Source organism: Maylandia zebra, linkage group LG7 (genome assembly GCF_041146795.1).
Source record: "Maylandia zebra isolate NMK-2024a linkage group LG7, Mzebra_GT3a, whole genome shotgun sequence".
NCBI classification, from domain to species: domain Eukaryota; kingdom Metazoa; phylum Chordata; class Actinopteri; order Cichliformes; family Cichlidae; genus Maylandia; species Maylandia zebra.
The window spans coordinates 37,320,934-37,342,252 of NC_135173.1; the positions used below are offsets into that span (position 1 = coordinate 37,320,934).

Consider the following 21,319-nt stretch of genomic DNA (forward strand, 5'->3'; position numbering starts at 1 on the left):
TATTGGGGAGTTAATTGTGTGGCTAATCCTTTTGTTATTAAGATAATCTTGTCCAAAGCGGCAGTAATCCAGTCTTAAAATCCATTGTTGGGATTGCTGCGGACTCCTTAATTCAGCTATATTGTTTTGGCAATTCGCAGGATCCCCCTTCATTCAGCATCACTCCGGAGAAACAGTATAAAGTGGAGGCTGGTAGAACCCTGCTTATCCCCTGTCAAGGAAATGTGGACCCAACAATTAAAGTGACCTGGAGCAAGGTAAATTACCCACTGTGGTTTATTTAAAAAGCGAGCTGTCCTGTTTTATTCATGTCAGTGCAAATGCTTACACGGATCTTCAATTTATATTGTTTACTCAGAAATCAGAATCAGACACATGAGTCAGTGCTTGCACAGGACATAGAGTACATATGATGCAGTCTGGGTGTATATAAACAGATACATTTCCAGTTATTGTTTTCCTGATGTACTTTTCTAAATGAGTAAAGACAATATTTTTCACTCTTCCACCCTGCATCCATTTGACTCATGATGACTCATCTTGCACTTAGGGATGTATACATAAATGTATCCAGTAAAACACGTTGAGGGGTGACTGCCTAACCCCTCCCATCGTATAAATCTGTACTTGACCTTAGCTTGTGGGTAGTAGTAGCTGGTGGAGCTGTATCATGTAGGAGGCGTGTGTTTTGATTGCAGTTGGCAAAAATTTTGTTTAGGCTTCCAAAGGACAGAGGTCTAATTTATTCATTTCTAGTTGATCCTCCTCCTCCTCATCTAAGAACATGGATAAAGGAGGTGTGGATGGATGCAAACAGTGCTGTACAGCTCTATGATGTGTTGTGCTGTAAGCACTTAACATGCCATCTTCTTAGTTATCTAAAGGATTTGAGCTCATCTCCTGTATAATAATATCCTACGCAGATTTTCCAGTTCACTTGAAAATAAGTCGCATTACAGAAATAAGAGATGCTCTTGCTGCCATTTGACTAGTCTAAGAAGTAACTAGACGAAATGATGATGAGTGCAGCCAGAAGCAAAATCAGTGCATCAGTGTCTTTCCTTGCGAGAGATTGAGACCAGTCAGCAGTTGAAAGAGCAACTTTATCACCACTTTTTATTATGAAATTGCCTACTTTTCAATTTAAAAAAAGGACTTTATATCCACACTCACAGAAATAAGGGCAAAAATCGGATGGTTGTATAACAAAATTGCTATGCATGCTGTAAACTTTATGACTCAAATTTAGCAGAAATCTGCTGTTTAACATCCTTTGTCATTACATCTCAAATCCAGTCACTTGGAGTATAGACAGTAGACTGTATATAATGTGGGTATAACCTTAGTACACTCACCCAGCAGATATTTGAAGTTTTCACTTAACCATTTTGGCTACTGCCATAATTTTTGAAAACCAGACACTGTGAATTGGACCTTTGTTCCATTCCTGGTCTCTGTTGTGGCTCTGTTTGCTATTCTAGCCCACTTATCAAACAATCGGCATACACAGCATTGTCCATGTTGAGTTGGGGTGCAACATGTTTGCAGGGTTTGAAGGCTCTCCACAATACCTCTTCAATGGACACAACAACAGTATCATAAATGAATCATGTGATGTTTCTACAGTCATTGGTGTACAATCAGACCTCTTTTCACAAACAGGGCCCCCAGTGGCTATTAGAAGAATTGCAGGTTTAAGGCAGTTCTGCATTAGCTTTTCAAACCTAGAGGACTACATTCAATTTTTCAATGGAGCCCAAACAAAATCAATCAATCAATCAATAAATAAGCTTATCAATAAATATATTTCCCAATATGTCTGGTCAGCAATGCATATTAAATTGCACAAGTTAAATTAACTCTTGACTTGTGTTTGATTTGTAATTTGTTTGTCCTAATATGTCCCAGCTATTTGTGAAAGTTATAAGATGTTTCATTCATGCTATAGGTACATCTGATTATGCCAACGCAGAGAGTTTTCTTCCACATGTGAATGGTTTGGTGTTTTTGATAGGTCGGCCTGGCTCGTAGCGTTTCCTACTCCGTAGAACCGGATGGTTCTTTGCTGCTGCAGCCTTTGACCAAGGACCACCAGGGGGTGTGGGAGTGCAGCGCTTCTAATCGTGTAGCCTCAGTAAAGACCAGTACACACGTATTTGTTCTGGGTGAGTCCTGTCTAACAATACCATAACCACACAGTGATTACATGAGCTGTGCACATTTTTAGTTTTTACTTTCCCAAATTATTTTCTGTATACCTGTGTAAACCTTTATTACACCCAGCACAGGCCAGATGCCTGTGCCTCCACTCCGCCTCCGATGGATAAATGTGGTACAGAGAGAGATGGCCTCTAAACTCCAGGTAGTTGAAGTGCTGGCCGATTTCCATCAACACCTCTCCATTCCCTCCATTACAGGAACCAGTCCCCATGCGGCTACCTCTCTGTCCGTGTCTCCAGGGGTGAAGCAGGCCAACATATCCTGGGAGGCAGGCTTTGATGGAGGATCAGCACAGACATTTTCAGTTTGGTGGGTGTAAAGCCACCCACTTTCTTTTCGGGCAGTAACCATGGCAGCCATCGACAGCAGTGGTATCACTCTATTGATCTCCCGAATGAGGAGTTCATTTATCTGTTATCACTTGTTGGCAGCTTCAATAAAAAAAAACGCTGCTACAGAGCATTACTTTATAATGCAGTGGCCATGCTAGCTACAATACAAGGTTACTGACAAAAGAGAGGATAATCTGCCTACTTTCTTTTCCTGTGAATCAGCACTTTTGTTCTGATGAATCATAGATGAATGGATTTTGTTTTAGATATGCTTGTGGTGTGGTGGAGAGAATAAAAGGAATCTTAAATTGGTGGAACTTGGTCAAAAACAACCAGAATTATGTGTGCACTGTTAAAAATAAAGTTTAGCATGAACACGAAGTGTATATTTTCTAATTAATTTCAAGAAATAAATAATAAACTATATTTAGATCACTATGTATTTTTTATGTCAGAGAATACTAGTACAGAGATACACAAAAGTTCTTCAAAGACCACACTGTAACCTGAGAGTGCTACATCAGATGAACATGAGATGAGCTGTCTTAATCCTTGAGAGGGAACTGGGTCAGTGCTACAGTAAGGAGCACATAAATAAATCTAAACGACTTCAAAAATACTAAAATAGATCAGCCATGAAGGATAAACAACCTCCCGAGTCTTGGCTGCAGCTTCCTTTGATAGCCTGTGGTCACAGCATGTGTTGCCGTGACCACAGGTTAAATGAAAATACTACAGTGAGAAAAGCAAGAGGATGATCGTCTTACTATAAGAAGTTCAGCATATAAGGATATTTGGGTATAATGTGAAAGTTATACCTATTGAAACTTTAATCACCATACGTTTCAGTTATGTTCACAAATGATTTTTTAAAAAAAAACATGTTCTTGTTGCACTTTGTTGCGTCTAGCAGAAGAAATGTTAAAAATCATGCATATGTGTTATAGCTCTTTGGGCAGCTTTTTATTCCTCTTGAAAATGAAACAAGTCTCTGCTCTTGTAATTTTCCTAATAAAAGTGATTTGCTTGTTGCAGAACACAGTAAAATAAGGTCTCCGCACTGAATTCTTTGTACACTTGAATATCAAAAGAGAAAGTCAGCTTAACCATGTTAATGTTACCAGTAGCACTGATGGAGTCCAAGTCATCATTTAAAAACAAAAAAAACCTGCTTTTCTGAAACTGGTATTAATATTTCTTCTGCTGTTTTTGAATAGGTGAATAGGGTATTTTTTAGCCTTAAGGTCAGGTAATTTTCTCTGTAGAGAAAAGACGTGTAGAACCTCAGCTCTGGTAGAAACATGAAAATCACTATAATTGGAGTTGCAAGCTCTCTGTGCAATTTCACAGGATACATCAGTGCCGTCTCTGCCACACATTCTGGAGCTGATGACGAATATGAATGTTTAATGAAACCTACTTTTCTGTCATGTTTCATAAAATCACACTCCCAGAATTCCCTGCTCCTCTTTTGTTCTCACTCCTTTTCTCTTTGTCTCGCCTCCTCTGCAGGGTGAAAAAGATTTCAGCAAGTGATGATGATGGGAAGCAGGACTGGTTCTCTGTGCCTGTGCCCCCCTCCTCTGGCACTAGGCTGCAGGTGACAGGCCTGTCTCCTTCCACCGACTACCAGTTCAGTATCCTGTCTCAGAATAAAATGGGAACTGGCCCCTTCAGTGACATCGCCACTACACGGACTTTGGGTCAGTATCATCCCCTGGTTTTATCTAAATCTGTCTACGGAGCTGCAATTTCAAAGGATGATCTTATTTTGGCACAAAATGGAGATTTGCTGTCTGATTCACTCCAAAGCTCCAAAGCTAACACATCTATTATCAGATGTTTGTATTCCTCCTCACTCTCAGCTGCAGCTAATTAAGGTTAATTCTGCCCAAAGGCCAAAAGCAAACTTTAGCTGTTGTGTGATAAATACACGAGTCAGCTCTCAGTGACAATAATAATGTTCTTGCAGTACAACTAACTTTGTGACTGAAGAAGTCTGTAAGTTATTTCATCAGTTGGTCTATTCCCCAGCACAAACCTAAACATCATTTTCAGTCGTGCCTAGAAGATGAAACCTAATGGGTTTATCTCATCTTTCACGTCTTTCACATTTCAGGCTCGGTCCAAAAATTGATTAACTGGTTCGCATACATGTGTTGTTTCTTATCTCACTATTGCTACTTTTAAATACAGACTTAAAATGCCAAATAAACACATAAAACAAAAGGTCTGCACACTCATTGCAACTCTTATAGCATTCTTTGATCCCATTTAAGCATTCCTGTAGTGACACAAACTGGAAACAAAATACAGTGCAGTGAAACAGGATTTCCTCTCTTCACGATTTCTTATTTTTCTTTTTTATGTTTGCTACACGTTTCAAATAAAAAAAAATTAATGTTAGACAAGGTCAACTAAATGAATAATATATGCAGTTTTTAAATGATGATATAATTTAATTTTTAAGCAAACCTACCTGTGCCTGTGTGTGGAAAAGAAGAAGAAGAAGAAGAAAGTGTGTACATTATTGTGCCCCGTGGGGAAATTGCTCTCTGCATTTAACCCATTCACTCAGTGAAGCAGTGGGCAGCCATTGGGCGCCCGGGGAGCAGTGTGTAGGGACGGTACCTTGCTCAGGGGTACCTCAGGGTAGCTGTTAAGGGGAATCGAACCCCCGACCTTCCGATCATGGGGCAACCACTCTACCTACTGAGCTATCCCTGCCCAAAAAAAGTTGGCCCTAAATCTAATAACCTTCTTATCGCTGGGGAGCAATTTTGGCCCACTCTTCTTTGTAGAATTGTTTTAATTCAGGCACGCTAGAGGGTTTTCAAGCATTAAAGGCCCGATTTAGGTCATGCAAAACCATCTCATTTGAATTTAATTCCAAACTTTGACTAGCTCACCTTTGTTTTGTCTGTTTGAACAATTCAGAGGTGGACTTGCTGGTGTGTTTCAGATCATTGTTCATAGGTTACTTTTTCACATAGGTTTGGATAGCTTTTTTTTAAATTACATTTTGTATTCACTCAAGTGATCTTTGTCTAATATAAAGTTTTTTTTTTTACTTTAAACTAGCGATATCCCCATTAGCTTGCGCTAAATAATGCTAAGACACTAAACGGAGATAAAAACATATATAAAGCTTAGCATGTAAGCACTGTCAGAGCAGTATAAATAGAGAGAGCTGCCAGCATGCCTGTCACTCTTTTTCATGTTTAACTTTTTTTTTTTTTCCAGCATTGGGCCCATATGTTCAAAGGTATTTTGTGTGATTTACAGCTCTCTGGTGTCATCAAAAAATTATCAAAATTTAGCTTAGGGCAAAAACCAACATTAAAATGCAATGTTTATACACCCAGTGGCACTACTCTTTTCTTCATAGATGAATGGATAGTACATTAAAATCCGTTTAGTCCTCTGCCTCAGACTCGTGAAGGCTGGAGTTGTGGCTGTTGCAGTCTGTGGAAATGTTGTTAAATGCAGATTTTTCTTTTCCTTGCTAGAAACATTTTTTTCATTCCAGTCAGAGAAAATATATCTGTGAGACATCTGAGAGATCATGGAAATTAATTTGAAGGTGAAATCCATTGGATAGGAAGTAAAAAGATAACATTTAGATTTTTATTTTTTAAGATATTTATGTTGGGAGCCAAAAAAAATAAAATAAAGGCTAGACTCAGGGGAAACAAACAACCTGATCACGTTAGTTTGTCTTTGTTAAACATTCATGGCAGCAGTTAATTATAATAATATGATAATCCTGAAAATAAGGAGTAAGCATGCTATATCAGTGGTTTCAGTTAGGAATTAGATAGATAAAATTGGATGGATGGATATGTTTTATCAAAAAGTCTTGAATTTACCAAACTGCATAAAGATGACTATGTGTTTCTTGTTTGGTACACTGCAAAAGACTAATGTCAACCTCTCTCTTATTCCCCTCACATTCTGAAGATTGAGCATCAGTGGCTGTAGCAATTTCCTCTGGTGTAATTTAATTTTTCCGCCAGAGCATATCAAGCTGATCGACTGAAGCTCTTTCTCATTCTCTCTGCATCAGATCCTCCACCAAGGAAAAATAAACTAAAGCCCCCTGCATTGCTGTCAGCTAATCGGAGTTCAGCAGGTGTTGTTCTGCAATGGTCCCTTTCTGAAGCACAGCACCCTCCCGTCACTGGCTTTGTTCTCCAATCCCGCACCGAGCAAGGGGAGTGGTTTAATTTGGACGAGGACATCAGTGCCAACAGTAGCGAGATAGTGGTTCCGGGTCTGCACAAGGTAACACGCCAGACACGCTGCTCCCTGCGAGACTAATCAGTCCATGCTCCCTGTTGAATGCCTTTGAGATTTTTATCTAAGCTTTCCTTCCGTGGTTTTACTTTTTCAGACTCTCAATTATACACACTTCATGGCAGTCATCACTTTTCTGTCATATTTCAATCTGCATGCGTTGCCTTTTTTTTTTTCTCCTCCAGTCTGTTTCATCCTTCCTCTTTCTCTCCTGTATAGGCCTACATGAATTCAAATGAACGTCATTAGCATTGCAAGCACAATCCGGTGTTGACAAAGTGTGGTTTCATCCTCTGTCCTCCCCACTGTGTGTGTGTGTTTGTGTGTGTGCGGATGCTGGTCTCAGGACTGTGTGTACGAGCTGCGACTTCTATCTCGACGTGGGGACTTGCTGAGCGAGCCCAGTCCATCAGTCAATGTCTCCACTGCAGGTAGGTTTGGTGAGCAACCTTGCTCACTTCACATTTGTTCCCCACCTTCTGTTTGAACCCATTCTACTTCCTCAGTCTCCTTGTCCTAACTCTTTCCCCCCTCTTTCTATATTTCTTATCCCATCCCTCTGTTCCCAGCGTTAGACTAAAATTAGAGCAGGGCCTCAGGGAAAGCTGTCCATTAGAAGCCTGAATGATTGAAATGGCTCCACTAATAACTTCTCAAAAGAGTTAGTGATTGAATTTGCACTTTTCTTATTATTATGTGAATATGGCATGAATGTTACATTAGCTAGAGTACAGAGATATTAAACAGAAATCTGCAACCCCTAATGGTGTAGGACCATCAGCACCAAAACAATATCCTGTTGATTAACACAGCTCTGCTGATAATCTCAGTTTTACATCTGACAGATTAAGTTATGCAAAATAATTAAGTTGCTGATTTGATGAACATTATTATTATCAGGGATGTAGACTGGAGATTAAATCTACCTAAAAACCTTTTAATCATGTAGAATGTAAATTCATTGTTTTAGTATTATTCTGTTGTTGCTATTGTTCTCAAGTTTGTGCTTTCCCCTTTAATCAAGTATATATTTAGGTAATCCTATAGTTCTATCCATCTATATCCTTCTCTCTCCATCTACACACACACACACACACACACATATATATATATATGCATATATACATATATATCTATATCATGTCACAGGTATGGAGATTTACCCGTCCACTTCCCGGCTCCTGGAGTTCGTCCCAGAGTCGTTACTGGCCGGTGTCCTGGGTGGGGTCGGCTTCATGTTGTTGGCCCTGGTCTTGCTGCTGGGGTCCGCCTGCATCATCAACCGCAAGAGGAACCAGCGCCGCAGAAAGAAGAGCGATGGTAAAATGCTCCTCACTCCAGAGACACAGCAGACACTCACTTTGATGAACTGCATCATGAATATAATCATTTATTCAATAAAATATTGAAAGCACTTTCAATCCATTATATAAATCATGGCCCACTGCATGGATTTGGCGCTCCTCTTGTCCACCCCCTTCGTCCATTCACTTGTAAAAGTTATTGATGTCATTTACATTACTTGCTAATTAGGGTAATTTCTCATTAGTGGCTGATAAATGTAAGTGTAATTAACTTTTTGGACAAGCCTGGGTGCCTCGGGACCTATAATGGGCTCTTATTACGGTTGATTATGTTTTTACGTCTTGGTCAGTGTGGTTGTATCCTACTGAGTCAGATACCATCTTGCCCCTCTCCCTTCCTTTCAGAGCCCCCAACTGCCATCTATAAATGCTCCCCATCAATGTAAGTACCCCTTTATCATTTCATTATAATACCTTCCATTCACCTTTCCCTCTGCCTTCCTTTAAGTGTGCTGAAAATGCCAGCACTTCAGTTATTTTCTATTGCATATTTTTGTTTCCTTCCTCATCCTCTGCTGCTGCTGCTGTTTTGGTCTCTCTCTATATATTTCTCCCGCCCCCTCTTTCACTTTTGCTCAGTCTTATTTTCTCTGCCTCTATTTCTCTTCCCCTCACACCTCCAGTTTTTCTTACAATTTTCTTCTGTCACCCCTCCCTTTCCCTCTTTTTCTCTCTCTCCCTCACAGAAAGACTTCAGGCACCAGCACTCCAGACAGTGTGCTGAAGAAAAGCCTGCTTCCAGCCAGCTCCCACTATCCCACATCTTCCTCTACCACCACCTCCTCTTCTTTGCAGACAGACTGTTCCTCATTTAGCACTGAGAATAATAATCGGAGGAAGCATCTTATGTCCAAGTACAGCAGAGACAGCCTCACTAAAACAACATCTCTAATTTCTCCTTCAATTGAGATGATCTCTAGAGGTCCAGATGGGCGATTCACACTCCCACCGTATGACACTGAGACTCTGAGTGTTCACAGCAAGAAAAGTGTAAGGTATGACCAACACTCTAAAGTTCGAAGGTCTGTGTCACTGCACTCGGAGAAGGAAGACAGGAAAGACCGTCCATTTGTGCTTTCTGTTGATCTCCCGCCTTGCAAGAAGTCAAGTTATGATGGCTTTCCTGAACTCAGCAGCTTGTGCTCTGACAGTAGTTTGGCCACTATTCATCATCACGACAGAGAAATGACTCCCGTATTTCCAGTGCTTCCACATATCCGAGCTGGCCTTGGTCAGCCATCTACAACTGCAAGCGCTCTGGTGCTCCAAATGGAACATGAGAGGGAAAGGGGGAACCTGCACCGCTGCCTGAAGCTGGCTCAGGAGAGGGAGGAACTAGAGAGGGAGCTGCAGTGGTACACGTTAGAAAGAAACTCCACAAAGCACGAGCAGTCAGACTTAAAGAGGAGGGAGGATGGTGGCAATGAGCTTTTATGGGAATACAAGAGCAGCACCTTGCCACACAGATACTCCCCAGCCAGCAAGGAGAACCGTTGTTTCTCACCAAGCTTTTTATCATCATCTTCTTCCTACTGGGAAACGCATCCTCTTGTTTCTCCACCCACTTTGATTCAATCCAGGACCCATCTCAACGCATCATCAGCTGCAGCTCCCTCATATTTAAAGTCCAGCAATCGTCATTCTTCTCCGTTTTTGCCCAAACAGACTTCCTTTCAATCTGCGGAGGCAGGCAGTTTTTCGAAAGCCAGATTAACTCTCCCACATCTTTCCCTAGAGCACCAGAGACATGAAAGAGCAGGGGCAGCACCAGAAAGCTATAATGATTCACCACAATCCACAGGCCTAGATATGCAAACAAATGATTCATGTTCTGAGGCACAGAGACAGAACAATCTTAGTCATGGCAGCCTTTCAACATTGTCTTTCTACAGCAATAAATACACTGAAAGATCTAATTCAGCTCTTGATGCGTTGCCAGGCTCTTCAAATGTGGAGGTAGTGCTCCCCAAACCCACTGGTGAAGATTTGTGTGTTGAGATGAGTGTAGATGAGCCACACTTTGAGATGTGTCATGTGCGGCCTGCAAAGCCAATGTTGCACCAACGAATTGCATCTCATGTACAAGGGCACACACTGACCCGCAGAGGTCGGCATCATGATATGAGGAGGAGCACAAGCTTGAACTGCCGTGGCCCTGTTTCTGTGGATGATATATTCAGGGTCCCAGATTCTTCGCAACCTTTAGAACCACACATGTGGAAAGCTGCGAGCCAAGGCTCTAAAATATCACTCTCTAAGCAGCGAAGTCAGAGTCTAGACTTGAGAAGACGGAAGGAAAGCAATTTCCTGACTCCTGATGCATGGATAGACTCTCTTAGCCAAGAAAACTGCTCTGCTCCATCATCTTGTCCTCCAGACTCGCTGTTCTGGAAACCTCAAAGTGCTCCTCCTAGGAAGATTTCCAGCTCTCCTCCAAATGATCATGCAGATACCAAATATGCCACCTATTTAACTCCTGCTGCTGCTGACCCTCTATTTTCAATGAACCATCCAGAAAGGCCCACAATAAATCCTAATGTGCCTTGTCATTACGAACCAAGAAGAGAGACCTGTCTTGTACCCAGTGCTGCCACAATGCCAGGGGAATACCAGGAGGACATGGAACAGGAGGGAGGTTATTTGGAGGCCGTGAAAGGAGCCGCTATATGCTTACTGCCCAACACCGATGCTCATGAGGTACTGGAATTGGAGGCAGGAGGCTACGATGGAGTGCCAGAGTCTGGCAGCAGCTACAGCAGTTATGCCAGCAGTGGCCTAGGAAGCATGGAGCCCAGTAATGGGCGCCTTTCCATGTGTAACCTTTCTCCAACACTCATAAGCTCACCTGAGACTATAGAGGACACCCAGGGGAACACCCAGGACATACAAAATAACAAAATGGAATCAAGCCAAAGGTATTAAGCCATAATGAATAACGGAAATTATGTTGTATAGAACAAAATGTGTGGGATTACATTTGCAACTTGAATAAACCCTGTATGATAAATACAAGGCTTTCAAGGTTAGCCTAATATGCAATTTAATGTAATTATAGAAAGACATTGCACATTGTGTTTTCAGATTACAGTAATATGCTGTATACCCAATTTTAGAAAACCAAACTTTAGAGCAAGGTTATTCTTTAAAACATATCAAAAAGTTAAAAAGAAGTTTTTTAAAAAAGGAATTTAATCCTGCATTTTTGTATAAACTCTATCAAGATAGAAGAGCATCTGATGATGTTTGTGTGTTGTTATTTTTTGGAATACAGTGTGAACAACATCAAAATAATTTAATCCATTTGAATCAAAATCAACATCAAACACTGATATATTGCATAAAGCAAAATATATTTCATAACTGAGAATGAGATGGAGATTATAGAGTTTCTTTGTTCTACAGGAAAGCATTTAATAACTGTTTAAAAAAATGATGATAATATTAAAGATTTCTGAATATTTGCAAGCACACCTTCAGCATTCTGCTCCGTCTGACAAACTATGAAGCAAAAAACATGAAATAGTTTATTCTTTGCTGGGAGAACTCAAAGTGTGGCTCATAGTACTTTTCCATTTGTAGACAGTCATGAGTGTGTGTGAGCGTGCATTAAACATGCCTTGTTTTATGTCCTCTCTAGGAGAAAGGTCTCTGTCGATGAGAACTACGAGTGGGATGCTACTGATTTCTGCTCACAACCTGCTGACGTTCACAGTAAGCATTTTTATATTCTTGTTATATTCTTATATGGCTTATGCTTGGGTACAGACAAGGTGGAAAGCTGTATAAATCTGCTGAAACTCACTGAGCAATTTATGTGATTGTTGTGTGGTTTATGATCCTCAAATCAATAGAAAAATCCACACCATTTAACCTGTGGGAATGTAATACTCCTCATGGATGGGGACACTGAATAAGGGCAGAGACATTATGCAAATTGTTTCTGTTTAAATGTGTAACGACAATGGAACATTAGCTCTCCAGCATTTCAGACTGTGAGCTGTATAACTGAACTAAAAATACAAATGACAATCACTTGTTCTAATGACTCTTTAATGTGCATCTTCCTCTTGAATGTGCATATATCTCGGATCCAGCACACACAGGTGCAAGATGCTAACAAGATGCATGTATTTTAGCTTGAATTAATTATTATATTACATTAATTATTCTTTATATGGAATACTTAGCAAACTCGTATTTGATCTGGGGATGTTTGTGACTACATATTGCAAGCACAAATTAAGAGAAACTTCAGATGTTTTCACTATTTAGCTCCAGTGAATTGACTTGAAAGTTAACCTGCTGTCAGAAGCCAATATTTAATTTCCAACCTGTAGCCTATGAGGGTTTCACATCTTTGGGTGTTTAAGATATAAGGGACAAAAGCCTACAGGGTGCACAATTTTAATGAAGTGAAATCTGCTGTAAAATATCAGGAAACTCACAGATACCACAATTTCACAAGTTTCTTTTTACCTACAGGCCTGTTTCCTTCAATGAATCTGCTGAAGCCTGATCTGTGCCGCAGCCTACCCAGCATGCAGCGCTCCACTAAGGCACTGAAAAATTGCAGTCAGATTTCTCGGCTCCCAGAGCATCAAAGCAGCTGCTCTGCTGAGCTAGAACCAGACACTGTGCTGTTCTGACACTGCCAGCCTTTGGCTCGTCTCACCTGGTGTGTCCTTTCACTTACTGACTCGCATCAATGTCGACAAAAAAGTGCATGCGGCAGAATATGAGCCTTTGTGTGATCAATTTTAGTTCCCCTTTCAATCAAAAAAAAAAGGGAAAAAACAGAGCGAGGCCAGTACAGAACTGCCTTTTTTACTAGACTATTCTCTTTGCTAAGCTCAACTGAAAAGAATAATTTTCAACACATGTAGGTCCCAGTAAAAGTAGTAGAGGCATAAAACCATCTCTGTCTTTATGCAATGCTTTTAAACTTTGTTTCCCTTTGTGACCCATAACTATCATGCTTTCGACATTTTCTTTTGAGACTGTCTGCCAATCTGCGAATATCAAATCTGGTCACCGTGTTTTCTTGTGCACTTTGATATGCATTCATCATCCAGGGATGACTCAGTAACCAAACAAAAGACAAAACGATCACAGTCATTATCAAGTTACTGGTCTATGCTGGGATAGAGCTTTCAATATTATCTATCATCTTTGAGTTTAACAGCAGATATGTTAATGAAATGTCATCCAATAATGAAGATGACTAAAATACAGAAGGTCATTCAGCTGCACTGTTGCACAATTTGTGTAACCATCTTTCTAGAAGTATAATTTCCCAGCAGAGATTGAACTTTTTTTTTTTTTAGAATCCCAACATCTACTCAGTGTAATGAAAGGCTTCCTCACCATGCTGTCTCCTTGTTCAGTGCAGCAAGACCATTAATTATGTTCAGCAATTGAAGAGGGTCATGTTAGCTAAGATCATATTTCTTCTTGTTTATTTTTTTATGGTCATAAAGGGAAATTAGCCTTATTAAATTGTGTTGCCTAATTTGGCAAGGGTCAGCTCTGACTAATCAATGCTTTTTTTCCTCCTAGCAACACGTGCGTAAAAAACACTTGGGAGATAAGAGTGCTGCTGAAAAGTGGCCCCAGTTAAATGCTTTGCTTGTCAGAGTGTATTTTCACACATCCAGTCAAATAGTATATTAATACCATGGTGCAAAACGCACTTCTATGTTTTCAATGTCGAAAAACCAAAATCCAAAACAAAAACTCAGAGATCATTATAATTTACCTTTATAGAAGGAAACTAAAATTGTGCAGTGCTTTATGCGGTTCTTATTACACGGTGATTGTAGTTTTTAATAAGTAAGAAAAGAAGGTTTAATTAAGAGTATGAAGTCGTGAGAAAGTTGTATTTTTCTTAAAAGTTGCAAGAGATCAGACTGGTGTAATGTAAGTCTGAAAAGCACTAAAACACAAGAAGTTTTATTCAAGCCAAAGTTTTATTATTTAAGCCAAACTCTTTTTGGATATTGTGCTTTTATCAGTGGATACTAGTCATACTTCTGAGCTGTAGGACTGCAAATTCTGTTGTATGAAGGTCTTTTTCCCCCGTTCCCACTGCATGTTGCTTTTTGTTTAAGTTTAGACTCTCTTCTACACTGACTCACACATTTGCACCGCTGGTGACCATTATGCCCAGAGACATTTTTAGCCGTGTGGTGGGTAAGCTAAAGGATGCTGCAGAGCATAGAGAAGAAGAACAACACTGAAATCCAGATACTGAAAGAAATTTGCAGGCTGAATGTGTACAAGGACACTCATCTAGGGACTGATGTGCACTTTTATATCGATGACTTCTATGTTGGTCATTTGTTTAGCCCAGGAAGAATGACAAACGTGTACCAGGCTTCAGTAACATGAGTATCAGATATTATTTTGATTAACAAAAAGAACAAAATGTTATTAAAGCCAGTGGTTGTGAGCAATGCAAGGTTAAGGTTTGCTTTTATCTTTTAATATGCCTTTCAATGGCACACTATTTTGCGGAAAAAGAAGCAATGCCAGCTTTCGGCGTGCTGGTGTGATTAGGTACTAAGAAGTTTAAAGAGTTTGCTTTGTTTTAACGCGTAGTGGAACAAATTCATAACATAAAAAATCAGTTTTAATTAATGTGTGGAATAATTCCCATATCAAATTGTAAAAACTGATTTTTTCCAACCTCCTTTTCCTACTGCAGATTGTTTTTTTCCCCTGGAGGATCAAACCAAGCACAAATGTTTCACTGTTTCCGTAAACCTACTGAGAAAAAGAAATGCACCCATGCGCCACGCTCTTTTCTTCACGAACAATGGAGGAAAGGAAAAGAAAAAAATGGTTTTGGTTGCTGAACCTCTATCTTAAGGCCTGCACATTAGTCAAGCAAATAATTAACTCAGAACTCTGCAGTGTACCAAAGCATTGTGGGGTATCCATCCTATAATTGAAATTCACTCATAACAGCTACATTTACTGCAAATCAGTGTTTCACTTCTGTAGAACATTTTCATTTTCTGGTGTGCGTATTGTACCTCAAGTCGGGAAATGATAAAATCCTAAGTGCTTTGCAGACAATTTGTATTCAGCACCAGCTTTTTCTGTTTGTTTGGGTTTTTTCGCCCTACCTTTACAAGTATAACTAGTGCAAAATAGGTGGTAATATGTAACATATATATATACATTAGAAAATGGAAAACACAACACTGAAAAGTGGTAATGAAGCATAATAATACACTTTTAAGGAAACCTGTTCACAAAGAGTTGTGGATAATAGCAAAGGCTCATAAAGCTGATTGTTATACTGCTACCTTTTTCAGTTATTGTGTGTACTTAGGAGGATTAGCTTCAATGCGAGCTCTCGTTTATTATGGCCATTAAGAAGTGATTGAATTATTTGCAAATGCCAGGAAGTGACTCTCCAAGCTAGAAACTAATGAAGGTCTCACTGAAAGGAGATGTCATACACAGACCAGAAAAAGGTGCTTACATCCCCTCTATAAAGTTGAGATAGCTGGAAAGTAACTGGAGACTTCATGTTTATTGAATATCAAAGTTAAACTTACAATCTGTGTGATTATACAGTGAATGAATACTGAAATGGCAAAGATTTGTAGAAAAATAAGTGGGGTTTTTTTTTGGCCTGTCCCGTTTGGCTCTTTTGCCATCAGAATTGTTGTCGAAAGGCAAAGAAAGATGCCCAACGGATTCACTTTACCAAATTGACCATCCCAGCCTTGCCGTAATGGTCCATTTGATTCACCTTTTATTGTTTATTTTATTTTCACTTGCTGAATACGGGACAGACTTGATTGGGGGAAAGAAGGGGAGAAAGAAAGAGGGAAAGAGAAACAGCTGAGAAGAGGGACGGGGGAGAAGGGCAAAAGACAAAAACCAACAGAATGGGCAGAAAAAAAAAAGAAAAAAAAGAAAATGCATATATCAATCACCTGGATCACCTGCTGAGAAAGAAAAAAGAAAACAAGCAGAAGAGAACAAGAGTAATAGAATAAACAACATCACAATGATATATGAGAATATGACAGTAAATACTAAATATTAAACATTATTGTGCAGCACATAAGATCAACAGAACACAGTGTGCTTTGAGGTAGGAGCCAAAAAGGGTGTAGTTTGTGGGTGTGATCACCCGTGTGTACACCTGTGAGCATGGACGCGCTTGTTTTTAAAAGGTTCCTTCATGTAATGATCTGCTAGAGGGTAAAGAGAAAAAATAATAAGAGGGTAGAGAAAAATAAGTTAAGTTCAGCCCATTTTGCATTTTGGCTTGTAGTCTAAGAAACACTACATATATTTATGGCTTTAAGGGCTATTGTCGTAACATTTTCACATGTTTAATTGAGTTCCATTTAGATTCAAGTTTGCCAAAACACATTTGTCATCTTTTTTGCTGTAACAAGTCATAGAAAATAGTCTTTTGTACAGCACTAAAAGCTTAAAATATACATTATGCAAAGCCCAGATAAAAATGGAGAGAAAATGCAAATAAGCTCCTGATTATGAACCAGTGTCCTTCTAATGATCAGAAACACCTCAAACTCTTAAAGAAGAAAAAGTTGGCAAAAACTCTGAATTAATCAATTCTTCAGGTTTTACAAAGCCCCTGAAAACGTGGCATCAAATCCTAGATATTGTTCTATAAAAAGAAAGACTGAATAGCAAAAGCCATGCTAGACTACATACCACCGGCAAACCCCCCCAAACCCCTCTTCATAAATCCATGAACTACGTCCTTAGATGGAAAAAGGATATCTGATCTAGTTTGCAGTTTTAATTTTCCTGAGAAAACATAATGATTTCCAATTCTGTTATTAAATTTTTTACATACATTTGTGAGTATATGTGAAGTGTTCACTGTTGCCCTTCCTTGCCATGGTAAAGTTAATCCCTTCTTAGGTCCCTGCCTTAAGCTTGGTTAAAAACTACCAGGCAAGCTGACAACATAATATCTTACCTTTACCATTAGCATAATCAGTTATGAAAACGATGATAGGTTTTGTTACTGAACAACAGCATAAATCAGCTATACTAAATAGACCTTAAAATTTAGTATATATATTGCTTTTCACAGAGATTAAGGAGTAAAATTTTCTTCTCACTCTACTTCATTTGCACAATGTAAACTGTAGAAGCAATCTGTGATGACGTACAAATATTGAGTTCCATTCTGCTCGTTTGACACTGAGTGGGCAACTGACTTCACTGACTGATAAAGTGCTTGTATTACATATGAACCAGCTTCCAATTATACTAATGGTATTAGTACCGCAGCACCAGACAACCTCCATCCTGAGAAAACGATCTGAGGTAATGTCACAGTCATCTTTTTTAATCCTCGGCAATTCCATTTATTTAGACTTTTATATCTCTTTGACATCAGAGATTATGGGGTGGGACAAACACGTATTTCTTGTCTCTGGCTGCGGAGTAAAGATTTGACAATGCAAAGAGCAAACACTGAAAACATTAATGAGTGTGTACAAGTGCAGCCTGTGCACAGGTAGTTCAACAGCTTCTTCTAACAGAAAACACGTGTAGCATTCAAATGACAAGAACTTGACATAATTTTACCAGAGTGGTGTGAATTAATCATTTGCACAGTCTCTGACTTTAGGTAAGAAAGGAATTGTTCGACAATGTAAAGACTGGGCTATTGATTGGATACTAAATGTGCTTTATAACTTAAAATTCTTTGTATAAATTAACCTCCTCTGATGGGCTGATTAGTTACATATCCTTGTAATTAACATAATATTAATTAATTATCTTTTAATTAATAACCTTATAGTGTCATTACAGAGTTCTCTATTCTTAAATTGACTTCTGACTTGATTAGAAACAGAATTTCCTGGTTAATTTTGCCAGTAACTGTCATTTTAGGTGATAACAGCAAGCGTTGTATTGCACTTGATGTATTATACTACAATTCCAAGGCTAGCCACTGTGCCGTATCATAGTAGCAAAACATGTTGATTTAACAAAATCTCTGATTTATTTTAGCAGTAGTTGGCCTTCTTGTTTTGTTATTCCCTACAATATTTCTACCTTTAATAGTGGTAATTCTTAATTTAGTTTCACTAGTTTAATACTTTTGTTGTGTAGTAGTGGCAGCTGTCATGAATTTATGAAAAATAACGTCTTATTTTGTAGCCATCTTAACCTTGTTATGACAGTATTTTTGGAAACTTGGACGCAAGAAGCAAATAATACAACTAGCTATGAGTAGCCTCTCTTACTTTGCCACACAGGTGTCAGTCATTTAACTTAATATAATTTCATTGTGGGTGCAAAGTTATTGATTGCAGCAACTTTTCAAAAAGACTAATTTCATGTGGAATCTATTTTTTTCTCCATCATCTTAAGTGGCTCACTCATGCCCATCTCAAAGCGCAATTACTGAAGGGGCCTAAGAGTGATCTTCAGTTGTTTTACCTGGAGGCTCAATTAAAAGTTGGCAGTGTGTACTTTTTAAATCGCTAGAGGAAACATGGGTTTTCAACTATGATTAGATATATAATTAAAATAGACAAACAGGTCACCCTGAGATTAAAGTTCATTATATCACAACTCCTGTCAGTTAACAAGTCATTTAACAAGCAGAAAAGCCAAAAAAATGACTGGTTTCTCCTTTTCAAGTGTTGACATGTTTATTTTGTAGTGTTACACTGCTATAAATCTGGGCTTAAGCAAGCTGGATAAAACAAGCATATATAATATCTATATATTTCGTGCATGTGTGTATGTATTCTATATTTAACATGACACTGGGGGAAAAAAAAAAACACTTGATAGATAATATCTAGTTATCTTCATTACTATTATGTTATAGAGCTACAAAATAAAACAAACGTCCCATGTAAAATGCAGGTTAATACTTTCTAGCTTCAGTGTTCTAGCATTTTCATGCTACGACATCCAGGTTTTTAGATGTGCAGACAGTCGTAATTATTTTTTTGTGCTTTTTCATCCTTAAGCAAACTACAGCAGGTATTTTATTTTGCATCGCAGAAAGAATGAGGATGGCAATTAATGCTTGTTGTTGAGGATAAGCTGTGGCTATTATCTCCTGCCAAGTGTAAAATTAGTGCGATTATCAGCAATATTACCATGGAAATATGGTTGGACGTGGATAATTTAAAGATGGAAACCTAAATGGGACTTTTTCAATCAGTCTATCTACACATCCAGCATTCAGCCTAAGAGGCAAGAATTCACAACATGTCAGCAAAGTTAATTACCTCTCTGAATGCCTCCCAGCAGAGAGTGGAATAATAGCATCAGGGGAGAGAATGACTTTTCTCCTGTTGTATTGCTTTTATTGTACAGCACAATCTTTCTTAACCCCTATTTCACTTTAATTAGGCATTTACCCAAGAGACAGAGGTTTTGAAAAACATCTGTGTTCTTGCTATCCCAAGGGCAATAACCTTGCAGTGGGTGTTTCTTATTCTCTCATTGATTACAAAGCGTGTTCATCCAGAATTGATGACCTTATTATATGGGGCGGTTTATTGTGTCCTTGAGAAGAAACATTTACCATGAAGATAAGTAAGCCTAATTTTCCACAGCCACTATTGATGTGATATAGCACTTTTTAGGGCTTTGAAATATGACAGTTATATTTGACTGATATTTAATGGATTTCTTTTCATTAACTGAATTAACTGTATGCGAGACTTCTGAAGCTAAGACTCGAAAAATGGAGACTTATTTTTTTATCATGAGGAAAATATATGCATCTATATTATTAAAAGCACACTATATGGATTTATATGGTTGAATTTATTTTCATTTCAACAATTATGACTTACATGAACCTTGTGATATGTGACATGAAGCTTATTAAACATGTTGTCAAAGTTGCAAAAGTGACTGTAACTACTTAACAGAGTTCATCTTGATGTTTAAATAATAGCTGAAGATTTCTTGTTTATTTTCTCATGAAAAAATATGATCTATCGTTATTTGCTCAGTTTTGAAAGTTGTATTTTATGTCAGACATTCAGATTTCTGTGTAAATATTTCATTATAATAATGTGTTATCATATTGTGATTTTGTTAGTTCACTTTTTTTTTTAATGTTATAGCCATTTGTGTGCAAATGAATACTATGTTGAGGTCCTTGCCTCATCGGTCATATTTTAACAAACAATCCTGAACCATTTCACTGTTTGCCATTTACTGGACAAAAGGTGTTCACACACATTGAATAGACTCTCCCACAGCAGGAGAGTAAAAGTGAATTCTTAAACTGATTTGCATTCTCTTTTGCTCATTTTGAATGATTTGTATGCATAAATGCTTTCAAAATCAATTGAACTTTGTTGATCCAAACCTTTTGAAGAATTTGGCTTTCTGGGAGAACTATGACTGGCATAGAAATTAAACCCAAAGTATATTCCCAAACTATAAAACAAGTGCAAGTACTTGTTGAGAAAGTTGAGCTTTTTAGTTTAACTTTTGGAATTTTAGTGTTTAAAGTTTAGAGCTTTCGGTTTGTAAGCCTCAGATGACATGACTCATGTTTTCATCTGCTTCTTTCCATCTCATCTGGAGTTGATCATCATAGATCACTAATGAAGACGATCTAAAGTCAAAATACCTATACATATCTTACTCTATCTATAAATAAAGCACATAAAAAATTTGCAGATACCTTTCGACTGAACTTCGTTTCAGTTACAATTTAAGAAATATTGTTATTTTCATCTACAGTCATTTATATTTATTGGTATGACTCTGTACTGGGACCACCCTATCATGCTTTATGGTTTCTTCAGGTAAAGGTTAAAAAAAATAAATAAAAGATGGTAATCTGTTGCAAAGTGTTCCCTGTTTTTAAAGCAACCATTTCAAAGGCAACACGATCATTACACATGGTCCCAATCATTTTGCTCATGACGATGGTTTTCCATGAATTGAAAATTGGTAAAATATTTCCTCTATTAATTTCTCTCTCTCTCTCGATTATTTAAAGTAGATATGATAAAGTACAGTTCCCGAATCCCCGTGCGGACTGATTCCCACACTAATAGATAACTTTAGGAAAAAAATGTCGTAGGCAAATTGTGATATATTTCCTGTCGT

At 38.4% G+C, this 21,319-nt stretch overlaps 1 protein-coding gene across 2 annotated transcripts in view; it reads left to right on the forward strand.

Moving 5' to 3' along the window:
• igsf9a (immunoglobulin superfamily, member 9a) overlaps positions 1–21,045 on the forward strand; it is a 68,596-nt gene extending 47,551 nt beyond the window's left edge. The window contains exons 11-22 of one of the 2 annotated variants that reach the window (XM_076886323.1): positions 141–257; positions 2,015–2,165; positions 2,418–2,529; positions 4,065–4,255; positions 6,619–6,836; positions 7,195–7,279; positions 7,998–8,168; positions 8,558–8,594; positions 8,899–11,127; positions 11,850–11,923; positions 12,695–12,887; positions 14,916–21,045. In XM_076886323.1, the coding sequence (XP_076742438.1) occupies positions 141–257; positions 2,015–2,165; positions 2,418–2,529; positions 4,065–4,255; positions 6,619–6,836; positions 7,195–7,279; positions 7,998–8,168; positions 8,558–8,594; positions 8,899–11,127; positions 11,850–11,923; positions 12,695–12,858 (3,549 nt within the window). In that variant the 3' untranslated portion in view covers positions 12,859–12,887; positions 14,916–21,045. Of the gene's footprint in view, positions 1–140; positions 258–2,014; positions 2,166–2,417; positions 2,530–4,064; positions 4,256–6,618; positions 6,837–7,194; positions 7,280–7,997; positions 8,169–8,557; positions 8,595–8,898; positions 11,128–11,849; positions 11,924–12,694 lie in introns of both variants that reach the window. The other variant, XM_004538420.4, reaches the window with a different exon arrangement.
• The last annotated feature ends 274 nt before the right edge of the window (positions 21,046–21,319 follow it).